The following is a 13,635-nucleotide window of genomic DNA, read 5'->3' on the forward strand; positions in this document are numbered from 1 at the left end:
ACGAAACGTTTAACGAGTTTTCTAAACGATACTAGGCCACAAGATTAACCTAACCATTTACAATAAAACAAAACACGGATTTTCCAAGCTCTCAGTTCTTCACGATCACACCGAAATAACATTAACAAATGAAATAATCATGGCGGAGTCTTGTTTAACATTGTTAATCAACACGCTGGCTTTCGGTCAGACAGATAGTTAAACTTCTTCCCAACTACTAACTGACCTGAGACTTATCTTAAATTATCGTGATTTATGTGTCTTTTTACTTTTTAATCATCTTTTTAGTTTAGTTATCTTTTTTTTTTTGTTCTTGTTTAGTTTTGTCTCAATAACTGTGTATAACATCTATTTTTGCACTACTTGCCTATCTTATGTAATTTAATACATTTTTATTTATTTTTTCTTTACTCACAGTGGTTGCCTGGAAGAGATCGCTCGAAAGCGATAAAGCCGCCAGTTGATTTATGTTATTTTTTTTTATATTGTAGTGTAACGAAGTGTTAACAAATAAATAAACGTTTTCGACGCTGCTTTATTTAAATCAAAATGCTAGCGACTTGATTAATTATCGATCTTTAATTAACTCTCTAATATAACTACTTGACTGCGACATATACAACTACTTGTAAACGACCTAACAAATAATGAAGCTCATTTATAATCTTATCAAAACAATTGCGCACGAATCATCCAACAAACGAATGTCAGAGTGTTTATACGATACAATAAGACACATATTTGATAAAAAAATTAAGGAAATAATTATTTGCATCTATTACAAGTTTTTATCTAATTGAGCCCTAATAATATAAAGAGCCCTTTGGCTAAATGCTTACGAGCGCTTGTGTCACTTAACACATCAGATGAAAACTAAGGTAAAAAAGAAAAGTCATAAACAATTAGTAAATATATTTGACAACTATCACATAGCAATCTTAAAGTATAACAATATTAGATTTAAAACTCGACGTTTTCAAATGGATGGTCCTTGTGTCCGACGGCACTGAAAAAAAAAGTTTTAAATCTTTAACTGGACACGAAAGGCAAGTAAAAAAAAATTCATAAAAAGCCAAAGATAAACTTCATTTCATTGGTCAATTTTGTTTGGCTTGCTCAAATTAGTTGAAGAAAAACAAATTAAACGTAAAGAAATTTATTAAAATACATATTTTTGACAAAAAAATATGCTATGGGCCTCGCGCTCCAACGTAACCGTAATAAAAAATCACTTCCATTTAAAAATCTAAAACTCGATTTAGTCATGTCAAATCGTTGAAGATAAGTAGGTATTTTGCAAACATTTTACCGTAATGTTTAATTATAATCGAGATATTTTGACTAGCATCTATACATCTTCCAAGCGGCCAGGATTTTAATTTTTTTATAAGAACGTCTATATCATCTCACTTTGTTGAATATAGAGAATGATGCTTAAAGAAGTCTATATTGAAAGTGTTTCTTCAATTTGTCGATACAGATCCAGAAAAGAATATTCGAAACGGTTTTGTTTTATTCAATATGCTAAACTTGAGAAACTGAAGCAAACCAAGGGCCCCTCGATAGAATTTGCTACAGGCCCCGCGCTGGCTAACTTCGGCACTGGGCATATAGCTAGATGCACGGATAAAAGATGTACTTAACAGACAACTATATGGAAAGGAAACACTTTTTAAACGGATTGAAGCTATGTATTAATACTATAAACTTATATATAAATCTCCTGTCAAGATTTTCAAGTTTATCCGCGATGGACTCCTAAACTACTTTTTTTTATATTTATTTTTAAATTAAATTGTCACACCGTGAGCAGTGTGGTCAAACTTAAGAGATAGGATAGCTTAGATCTTTAATTATAGTCGCAATTTTATTTTATTGCAAATTATTTGTCTATAATTAATTGACAGTCACAATTATCTGTTAACTCCAAAATATACTTTTCGACTGGATTGAGTGAGTAATCAATAGATGGCACTGCTATGGTAAACGGACAAACGTGTCATATAAGCTACAATTCAATATCATGATTACCACGTGGTATTGAGGCTAAAGTATAAATTGAATTTATTTTGTAGTAAGTAGGCCAACCACGTGTTACTTAGACCGAAGTGTAAATCAAATTCAAATTATACTGACGATAATACAGTGAAATTATTCTTTCGTGTCACGTTATTAAAGCTAACAAAAACCACATTAAGGAAACGAAGTTCGCGGGGGCAGCTAGTAAAATTATAATTATTTACATAAATTTAAAATTTTCCGACGTTTCGCGTGCTTTTCAGCATGCGTGGTCACGGTGACTAAAGACAAAAGGTGTTAATTGTGATACTTTCACAGCTGTAGAGAAAGTTGTGTTATCTGTATTTATTTCCCCGGAGTTGATATCGACTAAAAGATGACGGGTTTTGCAGAAATTTTACCAAATTTTCCTCCTTAGGATTGAGGATGCCTTAAAAAGAATAGGATATATAGAAACCCATGGATCGAGAAATGGACAAGCTTGTGAAGGCCTTTACCCGTGGAGGGATTCCGATGAATGGTACTAAAGGAAGTTAGGATATAAGGATATACTACCAATATTTGTAAAGATTGGTTTTTACTACTCTGCTTGAATATTTATTCTAAGTATGGAAATCTTATTTTCATATTACTCAAGTATAAATTTTACATTCTGATTGCTAACTAACATTGCGAAAATCTTGTCATTAAGTAAGTTAATATTTTTAAATAAACTTCTGCTTAGCTACGCTCGGGATGAATTCGTCGAACAATTATCTCCGCGGCAGCCATTAACGGCCAACAGAGTTCAAGGTGATTTAACGACATTTTTTAATAATTTGTTTATATTGTAAAGTTATACAGATCTGGCCAAATGGCTAGGCTTTACACCATTTTTTAATAATAACAATATTATTAATATTAAACCTGCATGTTTTTCCATATAGACCTCTGAGGTCGCGAATTATGACTTCCATATGTCAAATCCAATAAATTTTTGCCGATTTAGAAAATAATTTATCACGAAACTAAATTTCGGACCACTATAGATATTGTATCACTAATCCATTTGGTGTAATACTCACGCGCTCATGGGCACAAATCTTCCATTGCAGTGGAAAGTGTTGATTAGTTCGACATCCTCCTGGGACAGCTTGAAGTCGAACACCTGGAAGTTGGAGGCTATGCGGCCAGGATTCGCTGATTTTGGAATGACAATATTCCCGCGATCTATTTGGTATCTGTAAACGGTGAATCTTTTGACACGGAACACAGGTTTCGAAGGTTTAGCGTTTTCAAACCATGCTATTTGCGGTACTCCATGCCAATCTAACACATTATTTTAGACCGTAATCCCCAGAATTTTTTGAATCATTATAAATCCCACTACAGAAGTATAACTTGAGAAATCTCCTCTTTATTAAGGGGGGGGGGTACCGCGTTAGGGGGAGCGTTCAAGTATTACGTCACGCAATTTTTCCATATTCTTGACTCCCCCCCCCCCACGAAACGCGCCGTAACCCTTCTTTATCCTTATAATAGTAAAACGTTTCGAGACCACCCCCAGTGAGTCTTTATACCTAAAACTTACCTTTATGTGAGGTAAAATACTGGAAAGTGGAAAATAATATTAACAATAAAGCTTAATTCAATCCCCAATCCGCATCGTAACGTTTTACAATTCGTTACGTAATACTTGAACGCTCCCTTATATAGGGGACACCGCGTTATATGGTAGATGGAAATCGCGTTATACGAAAAAACTATGTAGAGGTACCGTGTTATAGGAAGGATTACAGTGTTCCACATCTCAGCCATTGATTCAAGAATAATTTCCCTTTCCGGAACATTATTTATTAATTTTTATTTATTCACACTACGTTGCAAAAAAAAGTAACACGATACATAAAAATTACAAGGGCAGCAACGGGCGGCCTTATCGCTAATACGTGATCTCTTCCAGGCAACCCTAGTAAGAGAAAAACTAAAAAAGAGAAATGATGGAAGAAGTGCAGAACCAAATGTTATATAACATATTCCCGAGTCCTTAAATTAAATTATTTGTTGGTTTTAGATTTGTTAAGACTTTATGTTTTGTAAGATATATTTATCCCCCCTTTTTTTTAATGAGAGGAATGCATTTCCGCACTGAGTGTGGGACTCGCTCTAAAAGCCCTCCCACCAATCAGGTCACTGTTGGGGTAACTTGGGGTCGCGTAAGCATTCTACCAAGAGACCCCGTGACTGGCTGCTAAAGCAACCATCTTTCATTACATTGCAATCGCCTTACAAGTCTTTACAGTAGGGTTGCAATTTCTTGCACCCAACACGTGATCGCCGGCATGTTCTCGCTCGCACATACGTGGAAAATAATATTAACAATAAAGCTTAATTCAATCCCCAATCCGCATCGTAACGTTTTACAATTCGTTACGTAATACTTGAACGCTCCCTTATATAGGGGACACCGCGTTATATGGTAGATGGAAATCGCGTTATACGAAAAAACTATGTAGAGGTACCGTGTTATAGGAAGGATTACAGTGTTCCACATCTCAGCCATTGATTCAAGAATAATTTCCCTTTCCGGAACATTATTTATTAATTTTTATTTATTCACACTACGTTGCAAAAAAAAGTAACACGATACATAAAAATTACAAGGGCAGCAACGGGCGGCCTTATCGCTAATACGTGATCTCTTCCAGGCAACCCTAGTAAGAGAAAAACTAAAAAAGAGAAATGATGGAAGAAGTGCAGAACCAAATGTTATATAACATATTCCCGAGTCCTTAAATTAAATTATTTGTTGGTTTTAGATTTGTTAAGACTTTATGTTTTGTAAGATATATTTATCCCCCCTTTTTTTTAATGAGAGGAATGCATTTCCGCACTGAGTGTGGGACTCGCTCTAAAAGCCCTCCCACCAATCAGGTCACTGTTGGGGTAACTTGGGGTCGCGTAAGCATTCTACCAAGAGACCCCGTGACTGGCTGCTAAAGCAACCATCTTTCATTACATTGCAATCGCCTTACAAGTCTTTACAGTAGGGTTGCAATTTCTTGCACCCAACACGTGATCGCCGGCATGTTCTCGCTCGCACATACAACGCAATGTGGTGCATCGTCACATGTGACAGATTTGTGTCCAGCTTTTCCGCACCTATAGCACAGATTGCTACGGTCCACAATATTTATCCCCCTAGAAATCGAACACGAAACCACCAAGTCTTAATACCTTACCTAATCAGCACCTGTGCCACTGTCTTTCCAAGCCGGTTAGCGATAGCCTTCAACTTGGGGTCTTCCATCAGCTGTGGGTCATCTGGCTTGGCCCAAGGTCTATCTGGAGACCCAAGTGGGGAGTACGCGGTAAGTTTTATATCCCGCGCTTTGCAGAACTCTTGGAGTTTCATTTGGTTAAGGTATGGATGGCATTCGACCTGGAAAAAATAAGTTATATAAAAAAGGCAATAAACAGACTTGAACCTGTCTAAATTATTTACCCAAATGTCTACACTTTATGAGAACAATATATTACACAAAAATACTTTAGTCGTAAACATATTTTTCGTACGTGCTTGTTATTTAATAAATAAAATATATTTCCGATATAATAATAAAGAAAAAGAAATTGTACTTTAATTTGATACTATGCAGTTCTTTTTCCTGTGTATTATAACCAATAATAATAATAATAATTTATTGCAAGAACATGGTACAAAAAGGTGGTACAATAGTAAGTTCGCATATTCTGGCACACACAATAGCGCACAATTTTGTCTTTAAAGGAGTTTTACATTTTACATTATTAGTCATATGAATTGGTCTTATATTATTTGTATCGTACATATATCAAATGTTATTAAATTTATATCAACATAGTGTCTCACGCAAATAATAATTTATTAAATAATAGGTACATTTTTTTCCAAAAGTAATACACCAGGTCGACTCCAGTCGGAAGATCTTTTAATTCTTTTGGTGAATTATTGTAAACCTTAATAGCCATTGATTGATTGATTTCTGGCAGAGCGAATTTCACCCCATGTCTACTTCTTACTTCGACGTCTACATTCGACTTAAAAATGTACTTTAATTGCAAAAAGGTGGCAACCCTAGGAACCCGTAAAGATTTTCTTAAATGTAACCCAAATATCAGTGGGAGTCCCTGACTAGCACAGACTATAAACAACTTAGATTCCCTACCTGATTGACAACAGGCTTGATGGTAGCAACTTTCAGAAGCCGATCAATTTGTTGGGAGTTGAAGTTTGAGATCCCAATACTGCGGGCTAGCCCCTCTCCCACAACGGGCTCCATAGCCTTCCAAGTGTCCACGTAATCCACGTCGGAGAACTGGATTTTGCCTGACTCATCAGCTGGAAAGAGGTCACCGCCTTCCTGGAATTACTAACTGGAATAGAACACGAGTGTCTTCCCCCTTCTTTATCATAATAAAAAAGAACAGTATTCAGCGTGCGACTGAGCACAGAGATGTACTCTGAGCTCGTCAGTTCGAACCTCGGCTGCATCAATAAACTTTTGTCGCGCGTTTTACACTCGGTCGTTCGGTGAAAGAAAATATCGTAAGGACAGCCGGACTGTTGGTCAAACTAAATATTGTAACGTTACCTTATAGGCATGTGGCCAATGCACCAGATACAGATCCAGATATTTAAGTTGAAGATTCTCCAAGGTCTCATGAAGAGCTTTCTTCACCAGATCAGGACGGTGGAAGGTGTTCCATAGCTTTGAGGTTATGAAGAGATCCTCGCTGTATTATAGAAGAAAATTATTCACACATGGTCCTGCGAGTCCTTATACCCATTTTAACTCCTAATTTCTCTATGGGCCGTAAAATTACAAACCATAGACGACGTAGACACGAAAACATACCGTTTGACAACACCCTCCTTAATTTTGGCGGCAATCGCGTCACCGACCTCCTTTTCATTTCCATAGACGTAAGCGCAGTCTATGTGTCTATAGCCGATGTCTATGGCTGCTTTGACAGCTGTCTCTACTTCACCCGGCTTGGACTGTAACAATCGATTAAAGAAACTTCAGAATGATAACCAAGGATTATTTATTGATAATACAAAAATATATTTATAACCAAATAATATCGTGCCAAAGAACATAGTAAAACAACAATATTAATAACAAAACATACAGGATTCTCGCATAGCACAAGCGCAAAAGTTGAAGACTACGAAAAAAATTAAGGATCCTTCGTGGCCAGTTAGTGGCCCTTTGCCGAAAACATTTTCAACTACAAAAATAAACAAACATTTTATCTCATTATTACAAATGAACATTATTCTAATTAGTTAATAACCTACATTGACTGTATGAAAAATTAAGCTTCCAATCGACCCAAATTTGGACCCCAAATCATATACTAAACAAAATATAAACTCCAATCGTGAATTAAGTTTGGTCGCGGTTTTTTGTTTGTAATTTAAGAAATGTATGCTGTGTAAAAAAGGCTTACTACAAAGTTAACGATTATCTAGTTGCTACAAGGGCCTGGGACTAGTGCTAGACAGGCTTCTTCTAATTAATTTACGATATTTGTTTTACAAGTGTTGTTTGCTGATTTGCTATTTTAAAAGAGTACCGATAGTTTTTTTTATGCCAGCTTTTTCTCTCGGCCTACATCCTCAGAAGACATTCTTTGCCGATGAGTAGGCATGTCCACTTATTAAAATTTAATGACGTGAGAAGTGATACTTGTATCTTATGTTCCATAACAATTTCTTTTTTATGATGCTGTTGATAACTGACTTTTGATGTTTTAAAATATGAGCTAATTAATGTTAATTAACCTCACTACCCGTAAATGTATGTACATTTACGGGTAGTGAGGTTGCAATGCTATTGAAAAACTAACTTGGCTTATCTGAACGACACTTCAATAGAAATGCAGTCAAACTTTTGTGGACTTAATCGGAATCGACCATATTATATTACAATTAATGAGTGCGATAAATAAATAAATAATAAAATATGTTTATTCATTTTAAGTACATAAACATTACAATGTGTAAGATTTGGGAACCCTTTTAAGTAAAAAATACCTGTGTCAGGGTTTCCAGCTCTTTTATAAGAAACTTAATTATACATTCCTTAAAATATTTAAGTTATATATAGTTTAGTTACATCTTTTATTTTATTTTTTGTTATTGATTTTTAACTATTATCAACACGCTTGAGTGCATAAGTGAGTGTGTGAGTGAGTGAGTGAATGAATAAAGCCTGTAACTACATACTAGGCCTCAGAAGAAGCTCCAACTCTGCGTAGGGTATGTGCGATGATTGTTTAAATTTTGTTTAAACTTCTTAACTTAATTATTTATATGTAACTTAACTAGTATAGGTGAAGCCAAAATGAGCCCTTTAGTTATCCCACACTCATACATTGTAATTTAACATTTTCGTTTCGGATAATGTCCTATAACATAAGTGTCACTTAAATTTACGAACTCTTCAACAAGTCTAGATAGTTTTTTGTTAATCCGGCGTCGCAACCCCTAATGTTATCTTGGTTACAAGCTCATGTTTTAAACAATCAAAGCCAGTTGTTACCCAGCATCAAACAGTGTTTCATTTATCATAATATCTGAACATATCCATACTACAAATGCCACTAAAGTTAACTCCTGGCTTTAAAGATTAAAATTTCTGATACCACAGATTATATAACGACAAAGTTAGCTATCGAATGGATAAATCCCTTAATTCTACTTTATTGATGTAATCTTACGAATATTGTTATGTGCTTAGAGATATAGTATCGCTATTCTAGAATTGAACTTAACGATAACCTTAACATATATTACATAATATTAAGTATTACATATCTATAATATAAAAATGAATCGCAAAATGTGTTGGTAAGCGCATAACTCTACAACGCCTCGACCAATTGTACCAATTCCTTTTTTTAAATGTTCGTTGAAGTCTAAGGTTATAACGAATAATTTCCGGGAAGACCTTAAAACAGCCCTTTTCTTTTTCCCATAGAAACGTTTTGTAAATAAAATGTAGAGCCAATTTGAACTTTATTGCTATTCAATAAAGTTCATATTACATTACAAACACTCACTGTTGTCAAACAAATCGCGTTAAAAAAAGATTGAATTTTTGAATTACTTATTTAATATCCCTATCTGAGCAAAATTATTTGAATACATACTAATAGGAAAATATATCAAAGAGGCACAGAATTTTTAAATATTTGTCACTTTTAGGTTCCCACTATCCTTTTAGATTATTTTCCAATCAGGTTTGAACCCTAAGTTCGCCTCTTAGTTTGAAGCCCTCTAGCAGACATCCCAGTCGAGGTTTTTTAGTGGGTCACAGAAGAGTGGCCAAAGTTAGTGGAAGCGAAGATACTTTGGTCCACCGAGCTGAACCTCACATCGGCCTATCATCAGGGTGATGGTTCTGTTATGAGAATTTTTTTCGCCGACTATAAAATTTGTAGGAACAAAAAACTGCCACATTTCAAATCTTTTTGACAGAACGAAGTCTGTGGGGTCCTCTAGTATTAATATAAAAATGAATCCCCATTTCCCTTGGTCACGACATCACGCGTGAACGGCTGGACCGATTTCGCTAATTCCTTTTTTGTTGTGTTTGTTATTGTCAGGAGAAGATTCTTATGAAATAAATAATGAAGAAAATTGCGCGGAAGTTAGAAAATTTAAGCATTCTTAAGAAATCATGACTTTTTTACGATAGCAATTTTTTTTCAGTACATAGCTCTTTTACAGTCAAATTACAGTTGTTAATTGTTTGTTGCATTAATCTTGAAAATCCATTTTTACCACATGACCAGTTATATGTCGCCTGTTCCCATTTATACCAACAATACTATTTATACATACACTCTACACTCAATAATATTCTAACAAAAACAATAAGAAATGCATACAATCTTGAAATCAATTTTGAAAAAACCAAAACAATAGCATTCCACTCCCGTCAAAAAAAGCCACTTTCTCTAAATTTCTCTTTTAACAACCACACAATAGAACAAGTTAACGAATTTTCATTACTAGGTATAACAATAGACACAAACATAAACTGGAAATCACACATACAAAAAATAAAATCAAAACTATCAAAATTTTTATATGCTTTCCGGGAAATTAAAAAGACTACGGACCTGAAAACGCTCTAACCACTTACTACGCCTATGCGCAGGCATGGCTAAACTACGGTGTAATAATGTGGGGAAGTAGCAATATTCACAACTCAAAAAAAGTTAATTCGGATGGTAGTTAACATAGAACAAACAGACAGCTGCAAACCACATTTCATAAAACTAAACATTATCACTCTACCCTCATTATACATATTGGAAATCTGTAAATTTGCCCATACACACAAAGAATTTTACACCACACGCGAAGACATACAGACAAGATATACACTTCGACACAAAAAACATCTAAACCTACCATCTTCCCGATTACAAATACATGCATCAAGCCCACTAGTCATGTCAATCAAAATTTATAATAAACTACCTGAGACACTAAGAAATGAAAAACTTCTTATACGTACATGTTATTATAGCGTTAATGAGTACCTAGAAGATAAAAATATAGCTTAATTTCATGATTATTAATCCCTAAATATTCTAAATTAAATAAATAAAAAAAATGTTATTCTATATAATGAATACTAACCTGAAATGTAAAATTTTATGTACTATTTTGTTACTATTAATTATGTAATATAAATTTTGTAATGCCTTCTTATGCTGTGCCCTAACAGGGTCCATAATATTGTACCTAGCTTTAAGCCTCTTAAACATCTATTGTAACATTATGGAATGCAAATTAATATATGAATATACGCCAGAAAAACAAACAAAGAATGTTGTATATCATAAAGCATTTTCAGTTAATTATACCAATTCGTAATCAATATTCATAGTTAAGACAAAACAACGTCTGTCGGGTCCGCTAGTAAAATATAAATATCTAGAATCTGTCTGAGAAGAAAATCTAGTTCCGAATATGGACCACTTAAAATGAAGATGGACAGGTCAGGTACTTGGAGCACATGGGTAGCTATGTGGTATCCAAGAGGTTGGATTGGGCGCGGAATGTTAGACGCTAACAGAGGCCTTGTCCAAAAAACTGGAAGCGTTTGACATGAGCGTTTATTGACGTATGTTTAAAATATCTTGGACAGACCGCATACGAAATACAACCATGCTGGATACAAAGCAGAAGAAGGAAGTGCTTATGACGATTAGGAAAAAGAAACTTGACTATTTCGGACACGTTTTACGCAACTAATCATACGAGGCACAGTTGCAGGTAGAAGGAGACCTGAGACCTGGTCGAAGACGGACGTTTTGATTGAAAATCCTTAGACAATGGTTTGGCCAAAGCACCAAGTCATTGTTTAGAAGCGCGGCATCCAATATTAAACTAGCCATGATAATCACCAACCACGAAGAAGATGGCACTGTAAGAAGTGATTGGACCAGAGTTACCAATTGGAGATACCTGGGTAGGCCTCTGCCAAATGCACAATTGCGAGATATGATAAACTGGTAATTCAGAAATAAAATGCTTTTTTTAAATTATTTATGTAATATATAAAGGTATATGTAAGTGACTAATATTGGGTATATTACTACTACTATAAAACTCAAACTAAATTTATTCATATAAGTAAACAAGAACACTTAGGAACTTCAAGAGAAAAGATGTTAAATTGATTTTAAATTTACATTTACTACCACTACCAGTTCGCAAGTCAAGGTCTTAGAGCGGGCAAGAAACTCTCAGCCACAAGTTTTGAATGAGATAACTTGAATACATTAGCATGATTATTAAAAAGGACAATTATTTCATTTACATTAATATTATGAAATAAAGGATGTGTCAACTGGTTGCGGTGTGGTAAGATTTCAAACAAACTTTTTCTTATATGTGCAAAACATGCTCATGCAATGCCAATAACCTTTCCATGTGCCAACATGTCATATACCTATTTATCATATAGTAAGTCAATCACGGAAAGTAGTTCACCTACTTATTAACTAAAAGAAAAAATAAATCAATGAATGAAGGGTTTTTACAGGATATTTATTATTATGAACAACTGTAAATATGTTCCAAGTTATCTCTGGAACCCCTGAACTTGCTTTTTAAATTATTTTTTCAACCAAAAGCTTAAAATTACTTTTTAAATATATTATAATATTAAATCATTGAGTAGTGTTACATAGCAGATATAAAGGAAATCATAATAACCAAAATAGACTTTGTAAATAAAAAAGGGTACTTTTAAAAACATTACTTAGTATTAACAAATTCTTAAAAGCAATATTACTTATGTCATTATACTGACTTAAATATCTTTTTTGGTTTACAATTATAATATATATAAGGAAAAGAATTATTGTATAATACCTGCCAAGTTCCAAGTCCAAGCATAGGAATCTCATATCCATTAGAAAGTTTCACTATAGGGACAGTAGATGCCATTTTAACTTCCACAACGTGGCTACTTGAACACTCACAGTTAATTGGATAAAAACTCGATTGATTCGCGGTCAAGTTATGTGAATTGTAAACCAATTTAAATAATGAAATTAAACTGATCTAATCAGAATTCAGAATACCGGCGTGTTTGACATTTACATGTTGACATTTCCGCCTAACAATCCTTTAGTTTGTAGAATTTTGTCTATATTAATTTAAGATCAGATACGCTTATTATTTTTTAGAATTAAGTTACTATTAACGGCTAGGCCTTTTTTATAATTTAGGACCCATGCTTTTCAAAATCATATATAAAAGTTTGATTTAAGCCGCTCATAATAGTTTTTTTTTTCATATTTTTAATTTATTTTTGTTTTATATATTCGACCTGAAACTCTTATATGAGTACTACCTATTTTGCTTAAAATTTAATTCGTCTAGATAACAAGATTTACCTAATAATAAAAAATAAAGAAAACGTGAGAAATGTCAATTATAGTCGATTAAATCTTTTACAAGGGTGACTAGTGACTTATAAAATAACCAAAAAAAAATTCTATGTATAAACATTTCTGTAGTCTCAATTGGCGGATTAACTAAAATATTATAAATCTCACCTTCCACGTTCCTAATCCAACTGCAGGTATGGTTCTCCCATTATTAAATTTTATTACTGGAACTTTAGCCATTTTGATGTGTTATCAAACCACACGGTTATGTTATCAAGTATCAACTGTGAAGTATGAACTGAATAATACTAACTTATCAATTACCGCCTATCAGCCGACTTTTATTTTATTATTGACAGTATCGTAGTTAAGAAATGTTTACCTTTCTTTATCATATAACTGTGAAGTGTTTCTTATCTAGGTATAACACAGTATTATAAGATCAAAATATATATACACATACTTTGTTAAAACTTGACATTTGTTATTTTAAATTAATATAAATGTTATATTTTCTTTTGCTTAATTATTATTATTAGTTACGTATTAATTATTGATGTGAGCAGTATTATTCAATGTTAAACTAAGTAGCCGTTAAGCACGCAACTTTTAAAGCTTGGGTTGTCCGTATACATATATTTTTAGTTGGTGAATTGTACACCTGAATAAACC

General features: G+C 33.8%; 1 protein-coding gene across 2 annotated transcripts; it reads right to left on the reverse strand.

The window, feature by feature from the left end:
• Nucleotides 1–897: 897 nt before the first annotated feature.
• LOC123718045 (aldo-keto reductase family 1 member B1-like) lies at nucleotides 898–13,290 on the reverse strand. Of its 2 annotated transcripts, none has more exons than XM_045674404.1 (7): nucleotides 13,132–13,290; nucleotides 6,897–7,039; nucleotides 6,633–6,774; nucleotides 6,207–6,401; nucleotides 5,241–5,440; nucleotides 3,084–3,239; nucleotides 898–1,006 (listed from the first exon to the last, which is right to left on the reverse strand). In XM_045674404.1, exons 1-7 carry the CDS (start codon nucleotides 13,201–13,203, stop codon nucleotides 961–963), a joined length of 954 nt encoding a protein of 317 aa, XP_045530360.1. In that variant the 5' UTR covers nucleotides 13,204–13,290; the 3' UTR covers nucleotides 898–960. The 2 variants fall into 2 exon arrangements, with proteins under 2 accessions (XP_045530360.1, XP_045530359.1); XM_045674403.1 differs by lacking the exon at nucleotides 13,132–13,290 and adding an exon at nucleotides 12,443–12,666.
• Nucleotides 13,291–13,635: the final 345 nt, after the last annotated feature.

The sequence above is a fragment of the Pieris brassicae genome, chromosome 14 (assembly GCF_905147105.1).
Source record: "Pieris brassicae chromosome 14, ilPieBrab1.1, whole genome shotgun sequence".
Lineage (NCBI taxonomy): Eukaryota > Metazoa > Arthropoda > Insecta > Lepidoptera > Pieridae > Pieris > Pieris brassicae.

Bases quoted from the DNA above. Each gene is read 5' to 3' on its own strand.
- LOC123718045 (XM_045674403.1), bottom strand. From the start codon at position 12,517: ATGGCATCTACTGTCCCTATAGTGAAACTTTCTAATGGATATGAGATT. The intron at 6,775-6,896 runs GTATGTTTTCGT...TCTATAATACAG, and splicing joins AAGGAGGGTGTTGTCAAACG to CGAGGATCTCTTCATAACCT. The intron at 6,402-6,632 runs GTAACGTTACAA...TAGTAATTCCAG, and splicing joins ATTGGCCACATGCCTATAAG to GAAGGCGGTGACCTCTTTCC.